The 19,351-nt window shown below is 41.2% G+C and overlaps 1 protein-coding gene across 1 annotated transcript in view; it reads left to right on the top strand.

Moving 5' to 3' along the window:
• The window catches only part of ARHGEF6 (Rac/Cdc42 guanine nucleotide exchange factor 6), a 177,326-nt gene that overhangs the window by 120,096 nt on the left and 37,879 nt on the right, over positions 1-19,351 (top strand). The window contains exons 12-16 of the mRNA XM_082263559.1: positions 3,057-3,203; positions 5,885-5,971; positions 8,404-8,482; positions 10,993-11,135; positions 16,061-16,213. Coding sequence (XP_082119685.1) covers positions 3,057-3,203; positions 5,885-5,971; positions 8,404-8,482; positions 10,993-11,135; positions 16,061-16,213 — 609 coding nt within the window. The remainder of the gene's footprint in view (positions 1-3,056; positions 3,204-5,884; positions 5,972-8,403; positions 8,483-10,992; positions 11,136-16,060; positions 16,214-19,351) is intronic.

The raw sequence follows: 19,351 nt of genomic DNA, 5'->3' as shown, positions 1-19,351 counted from the left end.
GAAGAGAGATAACACCGCTCAGGCTAGTCAAAGTCCACAATTCAAGGTGGGTGCTGAACCTCCGCTCACCACCAGGAGAAGCATAAAAGAAGAAAACGGTCACACACCACCGCGGAATCCAATGAAAAAAAGTTCCTTTATTCACATAAGTGGTACAAGGTACAGCAGGGTAGGACAGTAGATGCATTTCACAGGACTGCTACGTGGTAGTGAACAAGCATGTAGCAGTCGTGTGAAACGCGTCCACTGTCCTACCCAGCTGTACCTTGTACCACTTAGGTGAATAAAGAAACTTTTCTTCATTGGATTCCGTGGAGGTACAAACCTAGCTTTAAAGAAAAGGGGGTACAGGAACAATGAACACATTCCAACGGGGATATAGCAATCATAGTCCAAGAGACACAACCTTGACATATAATAGTTATTTAACTCCTAAATCTGAGTTTTTGTAACCATTTTTTATCTCCAACAACATTGGCTCAATTTTCTGCTCTCTTTATTGTACATCCTTTAGCCCCCCCCCCCCCCCCCAACAGTAGCCAAAAGCTTGCAATATTTAAAGGACCACTAACCTTTGCAGTCATTTTTAGTGGACTTTCTGCTGTAGAAAAGTTTTGGGCATGTATGTTTATGGGAAAAAATAAAGTTTAAATCTAGAAGTGGGCATACATGCTAATACTGCAAATGTTAGTCTGTGCCATTTTAGGGTTTGGTGAAACAAAGGGCGCTACCTGAATTCTTTAAATAACTTGCATTTGCATTGATTATGTTGTTTAAAAGATTGGCTGACGCTGAATGGGGTTGCACTTTCTTTGTGAAAGCTACAATTTCCCCCTGAGGTTGGGTTTTCTAGTGTTACAGAGAAACCACAGCAGCTTTTCAGTTGCCGCCCGTGATCACATTCAGAGGAATGAACATTTCTCAGAACACAAAGCACTGGAAAGTGTGATGATGAACTGAAGCGGGTCAGCAACAAATGGGTATACTTTTCAAGTTGCGATGTTGTTTCTGTAGGTTTTTCAATGTGTACAACAAAGAGAATTGGTATCAATAATGAAGCTTTGTGCTGTTCATTACCCCACATGCACACTGGGCGTTTCGCCCATGTTTGTCCAATCTTGGTGTTTTCATGTGGCCGGGAGCCAAAAGTGCAACATCCAGCCCCACTGCCAGCAACCTGTCAAAGTCCATGACAGGCTAAAATACACTGACTGGAAGCTGTACCGAGTGGTATTTGTGTCCAGGGTTGTATGCATTTAGAGACCTAAAGGTGCATCTCATAAAATTAGAAGATCATTAAAAAGTTAATTTATTTCAGTAATTCATTTAAAAAAGTTAAGCTCCTATATTTCATATAAATGCGTTACACACAGAGTGATATATTTCAAGCATTTTTTCTTTTAATTTTGAGGATTATGGCTTACAGCTAGTGAAAACACAAAACTCAGTATCTCAACAAATTTGAATATTACATGAGAACAATATATAAAAAAAAAAAAAAAAAAAAAAAAGGATTTTTAATACAGAAATATTGGCTTACTAAAAAGTATGTCCATGTACAGTTTAGTATGCACTCTTGGCCGGGGCACCTTTTGCATGAATTACTGCATCAATGCGCCGTGGCATGGAGGTGATCAGCCTGTGGCATTGCTGAGGTGTTATGGAAGTCCAGGTTTCTTTGATAGCGGCTTTCAGCTCGTCTGCATTGTTGGGTCTGGTGTCTCTCATCTTCCTCTTGACAATATCCCACAGATTCTCTATGGGGTGTAGGTCAGCCGAGTTTGCTGGCCAATCAAGTACAGTGATACCATGATCATTAAACCAGGTATTGGTACTTTTGGAAGTGTGGGCATATGCAAGTCCTGCTGGAAAGTGAAATCCGCACTAGCTGTAAGCCATAATCCTCAAAATTTAAAAAAAGAAATGCTTGAAATGTATCGCATCTATATAAAATCTATGCCTTTTCACTTTTTGAATTGAATTACTGAAACAAATTAACTTTTTGATGATAATCTAATTCTATGAAATGCACCTGTATGATAAGAAAGCAGTAATAGACTTTGACAGGCTGTAGGGGCCACACACTGCCCCTGTGCCCGCCCAGCGTAGGAAAATGCTGTTTTATTTTCTGTGTATCCTCGTGTTCTCGCTCAATTAGTTTTAAATCTTTGAAAGGCCTCACATACATTTTAGTGGGTTTGTGTCAAGCACCTTTTACGTCATTGTAACTGAATTTCTTTGAAAATGAGTATATAATGCCAAGACCAAATATGGGTATTTAAGAGTCTTGAAAATGAAAAAAACAATTATTGGCATTTGTGTCTGCATTTTTATTTTGATATATGTGAAAGACAATGCAGGATAATTAGGCAGTATGCCACCTGAGCCTGAAACATTTGCCTATTGGCTTGCTCCTATGTCACTAACTTTTCTGCGTAGATTGCATTATCTTTCTGGTACCCCCTTCATCGTCTCCTTTTGCGTCCTTTACAGTACGTCATTGCTGGGGGCGCTAGCTAGGAGGGTTAAAGCCAACTGATTGCTTTCTATAGAGATCTGGTAAAACTGTAGCGGCAGAGTAAAAGCACACACCACAACATTAACAGTATATGATCTGCAATATTTTTTTAATACGCCTAAGATTGTTTTATCAATTTCTTACAATTCTACAACAGACTTAAGCTGGGTACATACACAGTTTTTTTTTCCCCATTCAACGTGCAGGTTGAATGAAAAAAAAACAAAAAACTGACAGATCCCTGTATGAACACAAGCAATGTTGATGCAGGGATCTCCCTCACTAAGACATTGTATTCTGACATGGGGACTTATCCATGCTTACAAGAGAAGGTAAAAATGGCATCAGCTTGGGAGTTGCATTTAAGTGGTTTTTGTCCTGTGGTTCTAGAGTTTTTGTCCTGTGGTATTCAGTAGGTCTTTTGGGTCATTGAACATAGCCATAGCAGAGCAGTTCTAGAAGATATCAGTTAATAGCAATCACTATTCATTTTTACTAATTGATAAATTACAACTGTTCATCTACCTGTGTATTCCAGGTGCAGTGTCAAGACCTACGCAAGAGGAAGCAGCTGGAATTACAAATACTTTCGGAACCCATCCAGTGTTGGGAAGGAGAAGACATTAAAACCCTTGGAAATGTTGTGTATATGTCACAAGTAATGGTACATAGTGCAGCAAATGAGGTGTGTGACATTCAATTTAAGTTCTGGCTTACTCATTATTAAAGGCTTAATGCGTTCTGCTTCATCTCTCCAATATATGCTGTATGTATTAGGAAGAGTGACCTTATCCCATGCAATGCATAAGACTAATATGCCATCCTAAAAGGGGCTTCTGCAGCACAACAGACGATGTGACTCTGGGCTCTGATTCATGTACTAGAAATCCTTTATTGGTATGAGAATAAATTAAAAAATAAATATCACAGAGGACTGTTTAACGATACTCCTTTCACTTCTTCTGTATATTTTCTGATAATTAGAACGATACTTGTTAGAAAGAAATGCTTTAAAGCACATGAGTCAGACGTAAGGCCCTCTAGGCCATTTCATGTGACCCTCACACCTCTCCTGCAGTTGCAGTAACTCACTCATCTCCGCCCCCACCTTGTCTCAGCAGTCAGCAGCAGAGAGGAGGATAGAACTTCTCCATGCAGCCCCCCCTTTAGCTTTTCATAGCAGAGAGGAGGACAGAACTCTTCCTATAGATCCTGTGCCTCTCTGTGCAGCCGCAACATTCCCTCATCTCTGCCTCCCCTGGTCTCAGCATTCAGTGGACTCCAGCAGCTGACTCAAGCTCCCCACTGGTCCTTCTCCAGACCCTGCCCTTTCTGCTTTCCAACTCCATCCAAGCTTCTTCCGGGTAGCAGCACAAAGTAAGGGGGGTGCACTGTGAAGTAAGGGATGGTGGGGGACTTCTGACTTCTGATGGTGGGGGGCTCTTGACATCTGATGTAAGGTGTGGGTGCTCTGGACATCTGCTTACAATTATTATGAGAATAATACAATTTGTCAGTTGAAAAGAACTCGCACATCACTGGTATTATCCACAAGAAACTTTTACAGACTGCTTAGACAGAACACTAAGGCTGAACCATGTTCTGTCTGAGAAGTCCCCAATAACGTTTCTTGTGGATGATATCAACAATGTGCGACCCGTCTTTTGCATCATCTGCTCCTGCAGATCTACAGCTTACTCGAAGTCCTAAGTTATTACTAAAACCAGTAATAATTCAATGCAGAGGCAATTATTTAATATGATAAAGATTAGATACATTTATATAGTCTTACAGATACAACTGGCCCTTTTGAAGGCAACCATATTGCTGATGTGGCACGCAATGAAATTGAGTTTGACAGCCCTCCTTTAAAGAAAGTGTTTTGTATATGTTTTTATGATTTTGTTCAGGACTGGACAATATTTTTACTTCTTTTTCTTTTAGCCAGGTAAACATAAAATATTGCATATGAATGTTCATGTATGCTACTTGCTGCCAATTGGTGGTGCACTGAAGCCTGTTCTCTGCCACTTCTGCTGGGTCATATACTACAATGCTTTGAATAGTGTAATAAGGTCACTTTGTAACATACACATAGGGGTCAGAGTACAGAGTCATTTTGAATTAATCAGCAAAGACACACATTTGTGCTGGTTACATATGGTAGAAAGCACTGTGGATGTTTAGTTAGACCGTGATAGTAAAAAAAAGAAACATTGAGTGGGTTTTTTTTTTTTTTTAATAGAACGCTCTGAAATTTAATTTGCGGTGTTTTATTGTTACTTTGTAAAATAAAGATTGTGTTCATTTAATGAAGAAGGAAAAAAATTACTTTTAAACCTATAAAATTAATGAAACCGTTTCATTTCCTCAGTGACTGTTGGTGATTACAGATGGGCCCATTACCCCCCTGTTCGGTTCGCACCAGAACTCCTAAACAAGGAAAAAGTTTAGCCTCGAGCCACAAACTCTATTCAAGTCTATGCCTGAAAAATCAAAAGTGTCTATTTTAAAGGCTTATATGCAAGTTATTGGCCAAAAAAGGGTATAGGGTCCCAGGTACTGCCCTGGGGGACATGTATCAATGCAAAAGATTTTTTTCAAAACAATAGTTTATACAGGAGCAGTGATTTTAATGATGCTTAAAGTGAGACCCAGGGTTGTGGGGAACAGGCCCTTGTCCACATCAACATGGGGACAAGGTGCTTTGAAATTGGGGCAGAGCCCCCTGGCCCAAAGCACCCCCCAGTGATGTAGCCTGGTATGTTTCGGGGGGGGGGGGGCCCTTTGCTCCCCCCCCTTTCCTAGCCTGCCAGGCAGCATGCTCGGATAAGGGTCTGGTATGAATTTTCGGAGGGGACCCCACACCATTTTTTTTTTTCCTAAATTGGCTTTGGGTTCCCCTTAAAATCCATACCAGACCCTAAGGGCCTGGTATGGATTGGGAGGGGGACCCCATGCCATTTTTATTTTACCTTTTTTCTATTGCTGGCAATGTTTATCATTCAACTTTCAACAGGGAAGCCAATTGACAGCTGATGACTCATCTGGCTTTGCGGCCCCACTCCTTATCATCAGCTATTCACTGTGCCCTGATTGGGCAAAGCTTTCCCAATCAGGGCTTAGAATGCAGCGCGCAGTGAATTGTGTGGAACAATGTGGGCAAACATCCTGCTGAGCGCCCTGCAAATTCGGGTGTTCGCCAAACAGGCGATGTTCAGACCAAACTTTTGCTGGACATGAACAGTTTACCCATCTCTATTGGTGATACTTTTTTAGTATATGTTTCAATATTTCTATTTGGAGACTAGCTGTAGGAGATGTCTTTACTGCCAGACTAATAGTTTTTCTTCCCTTTTATACTAGGAAAAAGATGAGAGGTATTTCATGCTGTTTCCAAGTGCACTTCTAATGTTGTCTGCTAGTCCTCGAATGAGCGGCTTCATTTATCAGGTAACATGAAAAAATGGCTTGTATTCACTAAATGGGTATTCTAGGGCTACACCTATCCTGGTTGCTGGTATATCATGCCAATTTGAAAAAGTCTACAGGTGACCATGTCAATCTGCCTATAAGCCCCCAACTACAGAGTAACTACTGTGCATTGCTTGTAAGCAGGGCCTGGTTTACACTGCGTTGTGTGTCATATGATGTATAGTTCTCAGCTGATGTTATGTGACATGGAGTGTAGATAAGCCAGGATCCCCTTCCTGGCAGTACACATCAGTAGCCCATTTGGCAAATAATTTAAGAGGGGAAGCCTCTTAGCCTTATGTTGGATGTATTGTATATATGGTTGCTGTGGTGGGAGACAGACAATTGTGTATATGGCCGTGGTGGTAAGAGAACGGTGTATATGGTTGTTTTGAAGGTGTTTGTGTGTGTGTGTATTGGGGGTGGGGGAAGCTTATGGAACTATATATATTGCTGTTGTGGTGGGGGTGAGGTTGAGGGGATGAAGAGGGTGGATCAAGCTGTATATATGGTTGTTTAGGTGGGGAAGGAAGAAAATTGTGTTTGTGGCTGCTGTTGGGGTGGAGGCTCTTCTAACATGCAGAACTGAGGACTAAGATCACTGGTTCAAATCCCAGACAGGACACTCTGCATGGAGTTTGTATGCCATCCCTGTGCTTGTGTGGGTTTCCTCTGGATATTCTGGTTTCCCCTAAAACTTTCTGGTAGGTTACTTGGCATCTGTACAAATCGGCACCAGTATGTGTGTTTACGTATACATATTACATGGAGATCGTTGATTGTTAGTTCCTAGAGGGCAGGGACTGATATGAATGCCAAGTATGTAAAGCACTGCTCAAAATTGTTGGCTCTATATAGATACCTGTAATAAAATTTATATATATATATATATATATATATATATATATATACATATACATACACACACATGAGATGGGTGTATGGGAGAGGGTGGATGGAATGCCTGTATTACTGCTGTAGTAGAGGAGGTGATAAACTTTGTATGTGTCTGATGAGGTGAAAATAGAACTGTGTAAAATACACTTTTCAGCTTTGCTGAATTTTTTATTCTCATACATAAAATATGTTAGTGAACTAAACAAAGTTTTTAGGCATGCCTATATTTAATGTCAAGCTCAGAGTGGATCCTCTTGTTGGTGTTAGCAGTAGGCTTGTTCTTCTTGATTGTCCTTTAATTTAAAGTGGTTGTAAACCCTTACTTATTCCCAGTGAAATGACTAGCCTCAGGTGATACACAGACATAAAACATACATAAGTTGTACGTTTTATCTGCAGAAATTATTAAGATTTTCTGAGCTTTCAGATAACAGGTTGGGGATCTGATATTACACTCTGCAGAGCTCAGTGAGCAGAGCTCTAGGAGCTGATTGGAGGGAACACCCCCATTCACACAGCACAGGAAGAGAGCTGAGGCTGTCAATCACAGGCTGTGTGATGGAGCTCCCTCCAGGGGAGGGATTCACCCTCTACACACAGCAGACAGGAACAAAACTGAGGCTGTCAATCAATTGGAGTTCTCTTCCCTGTCACTGTTTTTCTCTTGGTGTCAGGAAAACTTGTCAGAAGTGATTCATGCTGATAGCAGAGGAACAAAGCAGCAGGCAGAAATGACACTTGGAGCTAACGTTGAAATTGTACTTATTTTTGTGTAGTTTGTGCACATGTTAAACATATGCATTTTATTGACACATATGACTTAAAATGGTTCTAAAGGTAGAAGTTTTTATTATCTTCATGCATTAAGATAAAAAGCCTTCTGTGTGCAGCAGCCCCCCTCAGTCCCCTTAGCTGAGCCCCATCTAGTGCCAGCGATGCCCACGAGTGCCTCGGCCATCCAGGACTCTCCCTCCTGATTGGCTGGGACACAGCAGTGGCGACATTGGCTCCTTCTGCTGTCAATCAAAGTCAGTTAGCCAATCAGGAGAGAGATGGTGGAGGCGAAATGTGGCTTCCTGTCTGAATGGACACCGGGAGCTGCAGCTCGGCTCTGGTGCCCCATAGAAAGCTGCTTGCTGTGGGGGCACTGGACAGGAGGAAGAGAGTCGACATGAGAAGTGGAGGATCTAGGCTGCTCTGTGCAAAAAAAAAAACTGCACAGGGTAGGTAAGTTTGACATGTTTGTTATTTTTAAAGAAAAAAAAAAGAAGGGGGACTTCAGTATCACTTTAACTTGGTTTCATGGAACCAGTCTGCCTCTTACGAAGCATCTGTGTAATAAAAGCTGTGGATAAGTCATGATGGTGATGACCATACATATGACACATCATTTACAAAGAATCAGCATTGGAAAGCTGAAAATTGAATATGAGACTACAAAACCATAAACTTTCCATTGCACTGAAAAGACAGTGATAAATATTTGATATGTTTTTTTTTTTTCTCATTAAAAGGGGAAATTGCCACTAACTGGAATGTCTGTAGTTAGGTTAGAGGAAATCGACAACATCAGTCATGCTTTTGAGATTGCAGGTGAGTTGTTTTTCCTTTTGAAAATTTGCTTGATTTGCAATAATTTTAGAAATAAAGATACTAATGCAATTACTAGCCACAAATATGGCTTTCCAAAATAAACACCTTTATGAATGTCTAACTTCTGGGTTTTCTTTTTTGTTTGTTCCTTTTTTTTTAGTTTTGTTCCAGTTGAAAAGTGTTACATTTTTGTTTTATTCCTTTCTGTTGCCCCCCATTGGTGTGGTTTTCCTTTTTTTTCCAGTCACTGTGACCCCTCTACAAGAAATGTGTTGAGCATCTGTCATCAGAATCTAGTACAGCTGTGCATAGTAACCAATCCATTTCTAGGTTTTCAGGCCCCTTTCACACTGGCTTTCCGATCTGGTCTGCCTGTCAATTTTTTCAGGTGGACCTGATTGTTTACTTCATGCAACCCTATGGAGCAGCAGATGTCAGCGGTGACATATGCGCTGACCATATCCATGCGTCTGGCCCCCTAATCTACATGCGGAGCTCCGGGCGCATGGAGTTCAATGGGTCTTTTTTTTTTTTTTAACCATGTCATTAGAGCCAGAGACTCTAATAGGCTAAAAAAAAGGGTGGGCTCAGGGCGCAGAGCACTATTGTGGTGTGGTCCGGGGGGGGGGGGGGGGTGTATGGTGCGGTCCATCTGCAGCCCCCCCCCCCCCAGCCCATGGAGCAACTGCCGCTGACACCCACTGCTATCTGATCCGATCCTGTCTGTGAAATCCAGAAGGATGGAAACCCTATTTTCTATCCATCTGGAGGATCGGATCAGATATTCAGTTGGACGGATTGCATGAGGACTAGAGGGCATACAATGCGATTAGAGGAGAAGCGTTTTAACCTCAGGCAACGGGGGGTTCTTTACTGTTAGGGCTACAAGATTGTGGAATTCTCTACCTCAAGAGGTGGTTTCTGCAGGAAGTATGGTGGCTTTCAAAAGACTCTTAGATGTACATCTCAGGAATCAGAACATTCAGGGGTATGTGAGATGATTACGGCCACATTTACCTACACGGGTTGAACTAGATGGACTATTGTCTTTATTCAACCTCACCTACTATGTAACTATATGTAAGATATGATCGGATGAAAACGGACAGCCGGTCCGTTTTCATCCGATCTCCCATAGAGGAGAGCGGGGTCTGACAGCTCCGTCTCTGTAAAGTAAGTGGAGATGGACCTGTCATCTGCCTGTTCAGCGGGGATCAGCGGATCAATTCCCTGCTGAGCAAAACTGAGTCCAACGGGTGAAAAGTCCGTGTGAAAAGGACCCTTTTTGCCTAATTGAGGAAGCTCAAGTTAGAAACTGATTGGTTAGTATGAACAGCTGCACCAGATTCTATGTGCTCCAGTTTTAGTAGATCTCCCCCCAATATGTAGTAGAAACTGCAGCAAGTCAGATAGAACCCATCTCATCTTCCTGCTGGATGATATCCAGCATCACCTAATTCTTTCTTCCCCAGCTTTACTGTCCCTGAACCACCTCTTTCCTTCATTGGATTTGAGTTCTTGCAATCATTGAGGCTCAGCATTACAAGTGGGCTTCACAACAACTTTGTGTTTTCAGGAAGCTATGTACAGCACCCTACCCACCCTTCCCACCAGCCACGATCTACCTGCATTATATAGAGAAGCACAAAGCCCTAGTGATGATTTCGCTGGGTCTATAAAAAGTAGGCTTGCTACTTTTTTAACCAGCCAGTACGAGTGCCAATACTTTCAGTCAAGTACTCACTGATACCTTTGCGGTGCGATTTGAATCCATACGAAATAAATGGGTTCAAATTGCACTGCAAAGAATGGCATGCAATTTGAACAGAAGTGAAGTGCAATTTCTGTCTGAATCACATGCTCCTGTGTGAACCGATGCTAAAGACACTATGACAAGCCGGGGTTCACACAGGAATCACACCACATTCCTGTTCAAATCTCATATTATTCTTTGCAGTGCGATTTCGTGCGTACTCGTGCAAACGCTTAGTATCAGCACTGATAACGATACCAGTATCAGTGCAACCCTAATCAATAGGTATGGAATGATTACAGAAAGGTTTTAGTAAATTCATTACTATGTTGATGAGAGGGAGGGGAAATCAGGGAAGGCAAGTTCAAATTTTGGATTTACCTATACCTTCATTTCTGGTGACATGGGTAATTAGGACCATCAGAAACAGTGAACCTTACTAATGGGAATACAAACACCAATAAAAATCTGTCGGGTTTTAACCCCTCCTCACTCTATCCAAGTCTATAAAAAGTTTTGCCTTTAGGTATACTTTAAAAGTCATTGTTAGATTAGTATGACCGTTAGGCATCTGCCTTTATGTTAAATGAATGTAAAAAAAAAACATTTAATTATTTTTTAAAATTTTTTATTAAATTGTGTTTTTGTATATCTGCCTGAAATTTAGCTTTAACGTTTTTATCGAGCGTTAAAAAAGCAAAGCTAGTCTCACCTTTTCTTTTATGTGTCCCAAAATGTTTATTTTTTTGCAATGCAGGACATATGATCGAGCGTATTGTGGTCCACTGTAGCAGTAGTCAGGACTGTCAAGAATGGCTAGATCATCTCTACCGTCTAACTAAAACACCTGCTTCACATGCCTCTTTATGTAAAACACCATCATGGGGTACAACCCACTCTGTAAGTTATACGTTCTTTGCTTGTCAGTATTATTCGAGAAAAAAAATGTTCATCATGTAAAGTTTCTTGTCAATATGATCAAGTTTGACCTCATTAACAATTAGAAAATTGAACAAATGTTCTTAAAAAGAAATATTTTGAATTAAATTCTATTTGTGTATGGCCAGCTTCACTCTTCTTCTTTCCATGGGACAGCTTGGTTGCTTAGGCACACAGAGCTGCCATATGGGGGGGTTTGAGCGGCCTTTGCTAGGTACAGTAAACCCCCGCTCCATCGCGGTTCAGTTTTTACGGTCCCGGTATATTGCTTTTTTTTTTTTTTTTTTTGTAATGTTATTTTACTATATAAATCATTAAAAATGAAATATTTTTGTGTTTTCCATAGCTCTTGCTATGTCTCTCAGTATCTTTTATGTGTTTAAATTAGTTTCTATTGTCTTAGAAGTGTGTTTAAAGACAAGTGGGACACAATCATGAAGTGGAACGAAATTTATTGGATATTTCAAACTTTGTTAACAAATAAACTGAAAAATTGGGCGTGCAAAATGATTCAGCCCCTTTTACTTTCAGTGCAGCAAACTCTCTCCAGAAGTTCAGTGAGGATCTCTGAATGATCCAATGTTGACCTAAATGACTAATGATGATAAATCGAATCCACCTGTGTGTAATCAAGTCTCCGTATAAATGCACCTGCACTGTGATAGTCTCAGAGGTCCGTTTATAGCGCAGAGAGCATCATGAAGAACAAGGAACACACCAGGCAGGTCCGAGATACTGTTGTGGAGAAGTTTAAAGCCGGATTTGGATACAAAAAGATTTCCCAAGCTTTAAACATCCCAAGGAGCACTGTGCAAGCGATAATATTGAAATGGAAGGAGTATCAGACCACTGCAAATCTACGAAGACCTGGCTGTCCCTCTAAGCTTTCAGCTCATACAAGGAGAAGACTGATAAGAGATGCAGCCAAGAGGCCCATGATCACTCTGAAAGAACTGCAGAGATCTACAGCTGAGGTGGGAGACTCTGTCCATAGGACAACAATCAGTTGTATACTGCACAAATCTGGCCTTTATGGAAGAGTGGCAAGAAGAAAGCCATTTCTTAAAGATATCCATAAAAAGTATAGTTTAAAGTTTGCAACAAGCCATCTGGGAGACACACCGAACGTGGAAGAAGGTGCTCTGGTCAGATGAAACCAAAATCGAACTTTTTGGCAAAAATGCTAAATGTTATGTTTGGCGTAAAAGCAACACAGCTCATCACCCTGAACACACCATCCCCACTGTCAAACATGGTGGTGGCAGCATCATGGTTTGGGCCTGCTTTTCTTCAGCAGGGACAGGGAAGATGGTTAAAACTGATGGGAAGATGGATGGAGCCAAATACTGGAAGAAAACCTGATGGAGTCTGCAAAAGACCTGAGACTGGGACGGAGCTTTGTCTTCCAACAAGACAATGATCCAAAACATAAAGCAAAATCTACAATGGAATGGTTCACAAATAAACATATCCAGGTGTTAGAATGGCCAAGTCAAAGTCCAGACCTGAATCCAATCGAGAATCTGTGGAAAGAACTGAAAACTGCTGTTCACAAACACTCACCATCCAACCTCACTGAGCTCGAGCTGTTTTGCAAGGAGGAATGGGCAAAAATGTCAGTCTCTCGATGTGCAAAACTGATAGAGACATACCCCAAGCGACTTACAGCTGTAATCGCAGCAAAAGGTGGCGCTACCAAGTATTAACTTAAGGGGGCTGAATAATTTTGCGCGCCCAATTTTTCAGTTTTTTATTTAACAAATTTGAAATATCCAATAAATTTTGTTCCACTTCATGATTGTGTCCCACTTGTTGATTCTTCACAAAAAAAAATAAAAAAACACATAGGTGATCAAATACCACCAAAAGAAAGCTCTATTTGTGGGAAAAAGACATCAATTTTATTTGTGTACAGCGTTGCACAACAACGAAATTTGTCAGTTAAAGAAACAAAGTGTCGTATCGCAAAAAATAGCCTGGTCATTAAGGGGGTAAAACCTACCCGCCGAAGTGGTTAAAGCAGAAGAACAGAATAAGCACAAAAATGGAGGTGTTAGTCCCGGTACACATATATGCGATGCGGGTGATTCACACTGACATCTACCAACTGATGCGGGGTGTCAATGCAAGGATAATGACACCCCCAGATCGATTTGCAGATTCCAGTGCAAACTGCCAAATGGTGCAGGAATCAGATCACATGGACCAAAAAAAAGGGTCCTACACCGATTTGGTGCGAATGCAATGCTAATTCAGGCATACAATCTGAATTTGCATTCGCACGGACATCGCATGTGATCTGCAGTGCGGTGCGAATTACATGCGTTGTCTAACATCGCACCAGTGTGATCCCAGCTTCACCTATATCAACATGCTTGTTTCATTTTTCTATAAGATGAAGGTGAAACCTTACTGGTTATTGTTGGCAAGAACACACCAATCTCCTCTGCACCTTCCCTTGAGCCTACTGCATCCCATTCCCAATGGGGAGCGTCTATGGTCTCACCAGGCCATGGGTTTTATTGTGGAACTTCCCGCGCCTCGAGGTTACACGGTTATCCTCATAGTTGTCAACCGGTTTGCCAAAATGTGCCACTGTGTTCCATTTAGGAGGCTGCCTACCGCTCAGGAGCTTGCCTCTGTGTTTGCCAGGGAGGTCTTCCATTTACACGGATTGCCTAAGGAGATTGTCTTGGACCGTGGGAGCCAGTTTGTCTCCAGGTTCTGGTTCGCCTTTTGCTCCCAGTTGGGTATTTGACTCTCCTTCTCTTCAGCCTACCATCCGCAGTCCAATGGTGCCGCTGAGCATTCCAACCAAGCTCTGGAGTAATTTCTCCGCTGCTATGTCTCTGACCATCAGGACAATTGGGTTGATCTGCTACCCTGGGTTGAGTTTGCCAGGAACTCTGCCATCAACTCGTCTTCCGGAATGTCTCCATTCATTGCCAATTATGGGTTCCAACCCACTGTGTTGCCCAAGTCGTTCTCGCCACAGGGCATTCCGGCTGTCGGGGATCAGCTTTGTGCCCTCTGTTCCTCTTGGGTGCAGATTCAAAAGTCTTTACAGGCCTTTTTACATCCTCTGTAAGGTAAACCCAGTGGCCTATGCCCTTGGTCTTTCCCCTGGCATGTGTATCTCTAATGTCTTTCACGTATGAATTTGGAAGCCACTGGTTTTTACTTTTGAAGCCACTGGTTTGCAATCGCTATACTTCTTCACTTTCTCTCCCTCGTTACATTCCTGTGGGCAATCATGCGGAGTATGAGGTTAGCAGCATCTTGGATTCTCGTCTGTTCCGAGGTCAGGTTCAATACCTGGTGCACTGGAAGGGTTATGGTCCTGAGGAACGCTCCTGGGTTCCCTCCGCTGATGTTCATGCTCCCGCTTTTCTCTGCGCTTTCCTCAGAAAACGTTTTTTACTCCGCGGAGGAGGGGCCGTTGAGGGGAGGATACTGTCAAGGTCCTACCTTGCCCTCCTGTTGGCAATTATCTTGGACATGTGCAGACTGCTGCCTCTTATAAACTTTGATTTGCTTCATCACTTGCCTCCTGCCTGGATGTCATACAGTGATGATGCTCCACGCCTGACTATATTATTCATCTGATGGGTTGCAGTTTTCGCCCTTGCGTCTGTGCTCCAAGGTGCATCTCTGCTTGCAGTCTTCTGTTCGCCGTATTCCTCTGTGTATGACCTGGCTTGGCTGACGACTCTCCTGGCTCTCGACCTTGCATCGGCAGATGACCCGGCATCGGCAGATTACCCGCTTCTGGACTCTACCCTGACTTAGATGACTACCCGCTTCTGAGCTTGACCCCGGCTAGTTCCTCATCTTGCTTCCCACTCTTGCTGTGCATTTATTGTTTTCTCCAATAAACTGCTTTATTTTACCTGCATTGCCCTGTGGTCTGGTTTCCTGGCACCCTGACAAGAAGACAGGATCCCATCAGTTCCCACCCCAAAAAAAGGAAAAGTTAGCAGCTATACTTTACTGCTGACTTTGAATAAAAGGACGCTTACCTGTCCAGGGATCCAGCGCTGTCCTCCCCTAGGCCAGTTTTTTGGCATTCTTTGGGTCCCTGCCACTGCCTTTATAACTGTGATAAGCTGGCTGTCCTTGCGGCTTCGCAGCCTGTTGCCAGCTGTACCATGTGAATGGCTCTCCAATTCTCTGGGACATGTGACCTGCCTAGGTGAAAATAGGAAAGGGTTCCTACCAAAACCAGGTACCCACTTGCCCTCTTCCCCACAAAAAATTGTCCAAAAGTTGAAGGGGTGCGGTGGAGACATAAAAGCAGAATTTCCCTTCAGGGGTGACATTCTGATTTATATTGGTGCGGCTATAGTATGGGCATTAACTTGTACATATTACCTTGTGAAATCAGTCTTCACCTTTTTTAATATTTCTATCAGCTAAGTAAACCTTACAAAAATCCTATGTCTAATTTTTAATGCCCAAATAGTACCTTTTTATCACGGCAGCAACTTCTTCCAACCCAAGCATTGACTTGTTGATAAGGAACAGCCTTCACGTAAGTGTGCTTTCAGCCGTTGTTGCACACCAGAAGTTGTTTGCTTTACATCTGAAAAACATGGTATGCTTGCTGAAAAAAGACAACTGCTGCTGACAAGAAGCATGCTGATAGAAAGATAGAACAGAATGACAGAGAGATGAGCATATCAGCGTTCTACTTCTCTTTTCACTGAGGGACCAGCAGAAAAAAAAATGTTCTGTAGGTTAAATCCCTGAATTGGAGATGAATATTGCAATAAAAGCTAGTTCTGTTCTTTCTTTTAATAGGGTATTCATTTTTATATTGTTATTTTAGACTGTAATGCTTTAAAAAATTTTTAAGTATTTTTTTAAATTGTTTTTTAAACTGGCAGACTTCAGACAGAAAAAACCCCCCTCCATCTCACCACTCCCATTCATTACTTCCTCGTGGACCACTAGAACCTGCCAAAATTTACAAAGCCTGGACCTTAAGTTGCTTGCGGCCAGCTCCACCACTTCGACCATCCGCTGCACTCAGCAAAGAGGTAGCCTTTAAATCTCTACTTTGTTATATATGTTTTGCTATAGTAATTATACAATATATGTATATTTTATTGTGTTGTATTTTATGTTTATTGTAGCAAATTCTTAAATATCCATTATATGCCTCCACATCAAATAATTCTTGTTAATAAAAGCCATTAAAACTGATAGTTCATGGGGCAGCACACACCAGTTGCTTTGAATCCTCCACTGGACTTCTATCCTATTTCCTTTATCACTGTTCTCTGCCATCACTCTTGCTTTGTCCATGTTTCCCAAATGTTGGTCTTAAATAAGAATAAGCTCAGGTTTAGTTCACATAGACCAAAGCTAAATTTACAGTAATTTACATTACCCTTTAAATGCACATTTAATATGATCTGTTCAAGGGAAACTAAAGTGTTTTTGTCCCTTTTTCATTTATTTTTGGTAAAATATTAAATTGTGATGAGTAAATAAATACTAAACATGTCAAGCCTTACTATTTTGTGCGCCTGTGAAGCGGCATCAAACTGCAGTGCCCGACATTATTCTTAAACACTTGAAAAGCCGAGGTCATCAGTTTAGAGTTAACCAAGAATAATGGCCCTAGAATAGTTGCTCTCACCCTGGCATGTGTAGCGTAGATATCATTTTCATACATTCATCTGAGAGAGGATCAGCGAATGGATGGGCAGTCTGTTCTGTTGTCTGTAGAGGTGATCAAGCAGTTTTACAACCACCCATATAATTTCCAATAGAAAGCTGACAGTTGGCTGAGAACAGACATACATTTTATGTAAAAGCCGAAGATATAAGCTTTATGTTGCTGGCAGCAGGGTTAAAACTAGATTATTGTATGGCAAATTGTTTTAATTCACTGAAAATGCTGGGCTTTCTAATAGGAAAGCCCAACACTACCGGTTTACCTGTTGAATAAAATCCATTCAGTCTGTACAAGCTAGCAAGTGGAAGTGTGTTTGCTTTCCTTTCAGCTTTAGTGTATTTTAAAGACCTGAATAGCCAAACTTAAATTACACAGGTTGTTCGCATGATAGCAGTAAGGTCAGTTTTGTAAGGAGTTGCAGGTGGAACCTCTGCTGCCACCTGCTGGCAGCAAGTGGTACATCTTTAATATTTACAGTATATACAATATTATATGTACCTAGGAAAAAAAAAAAATTTCTTAACGCAATATAAAAGTAATATCCGTAAAACATAAATTTAGGAGTGCAATTAAATGTGGCTTCCCAGGAGTCCCTGGTTCACATCATTTTTTGTTCTCTTTGAAAATACAATTTTATTTTTGTGCCACCTGCAATATCTGGGACAATGCTCCTTTTCATAGTGAAAATAAAAAACCTAGAGAATTGACACACACTTTGAAACCACGGTTGAAATAATTTTTATTTCCTTTGGCATCTACTGTATGTAGCCATCCCTAGAGTCTCTTTCTTCACATTGCATATTTACCAGAAATACAGTATGTAACCTGAGCCTTTATTAGTGCAATTTTTCAAGCTTGGGAAACATGGGCATGGTTATAAGCCAAGTTAGCCTAATTTAAGTACAATTTGACCAATTCCTATAAAGAAAATTTCTGTGGAAATGTGTGACTGTTTTATTTGGCCTACAGTCAAAAGAAGATGGGATAAAAAATTCCAGTGGTGAATTTAAGCAGTTGACACATGAACCAAGCCAGCAGCAACCTCCCAATAATCTAATTTCATTTTTTGGAGAACTTGGTCAAATACATTTAGAAGAATTTCCTATTTTTTGTCCTTGAGCATCATTTTATGTAGCTGTGAGTTAACTGGTTACTGGCTGTGTATAGAAAAAAAAACAGGAAACGCTTGAAGGTCACCAAAAAACTGCATCTTATTTCTGCTTAGCACATGCTTTCCCATACAACAACTGCCAGCATCAATGTCTCAATGACAAGCCTCAGACTTCCTGTCTGTAATAAGAACATGCAGTCTTAAGATGTGAGTGGGTGCCAAATATGTATTGCCTTTAAGGGTCTTGCCCTTTAATGTGGTAAGCCGTGAGTTCTCAGCATTTTTCAGTAAGGGCAGCCTACATTGCGTAAAGTATCTTATAGGGTGCCATCTCATTATTCAGTTCACTGTTCATGCAGCAGATGTGGCAACCATTAAACGAAACAAACTCTCTGCCGTTTATCAGTCATCACTAATGGGAAACTAGTTTTGCTAGTGCTTTCTCAGACATTTTATCACAGTATGACTTGGGAAAAAGAAACTGAGAGATATACAGGGACTACCATTACTGGCCTTTTTCTTGTAAAAAAAAAAAATGTCCTTGGCTCTCTCTACCTTCACTACCAGCCTTTGTAAATTTGGACTAACCCAGAACAAGAATGCAGATTAGAAAATCAATGCGGAGGTCCTGATCTACAAACATCTGCATCAAAGCCAGACAATTAGCATTTTCAGTTATATATGTGAGCAGAGGCAACCTTCATATTTTTGCAATATAAGTTTCCTTTCATAGCTGGGCTATATAGTAGGACATTGGTATGATCTCAAATTGCTAGGAGATGAAGGGTAAAGGTACAGTACAGTTTCTGTCTCATTCCCTATTTTGAGAGAGACCCCAAAATATTTTGCATTTGACATGCATGTAATTCTTATTTTTTTCCCCCTGTAGTTATGATTGTACTACTGTACATATGACATTTAATTCCGTTTTGGAAAGTGGCCCTCTGTATAGCAAAAAAGAATTGCTCTATTACAGCTGGTAGAGGTTGCCATGGGTAAGCTCAGTAGAGAAGCTGACAGGAACTTAGTGCTGTAAAGTCCCAAGGACAGAAGACTCAGAATCTCATATGTTAAATATGAGATTCACATGAAAGATGTCTTGCCCACAGCAACCATAGATTTGTAACCTGCACTCAGAATCTAGAATCTGGTTTCCATAGAAATGGTTGAACTCCCACAATATTGTTCTTTAGAAGAGTTGGCTATGTAGCCCTTTTTCACTATTGTGCATTTTCACACACTCATGAAGGTGTTTCGTTGTTTCATGATTTTGAATGAGCTGTCAATGCACCTCTGCACATATAAAAGCACCTGTACTGTTTTTACTAATGTGTGTGTTATTGTAGAATGAATAGCGGAACTCTGAAACATACTGTACATAAC

This window comes from Pelophylax lessonae (assembly GCF_965119305.1).
Source record: "Pelophylax lessonae genome assembly, chromosome: 7".
Taxonomy (NCBI): Eukaryota; Metazoa; Chordata; class Amphibia; order Anura; family Ranidae; genus Pelophylax; species Pelophylax lessonae.
Note: the sequence above shows the minus strand (reverse complement) of the source record. Positions and strands in the feature narration are given on the sequence as shown.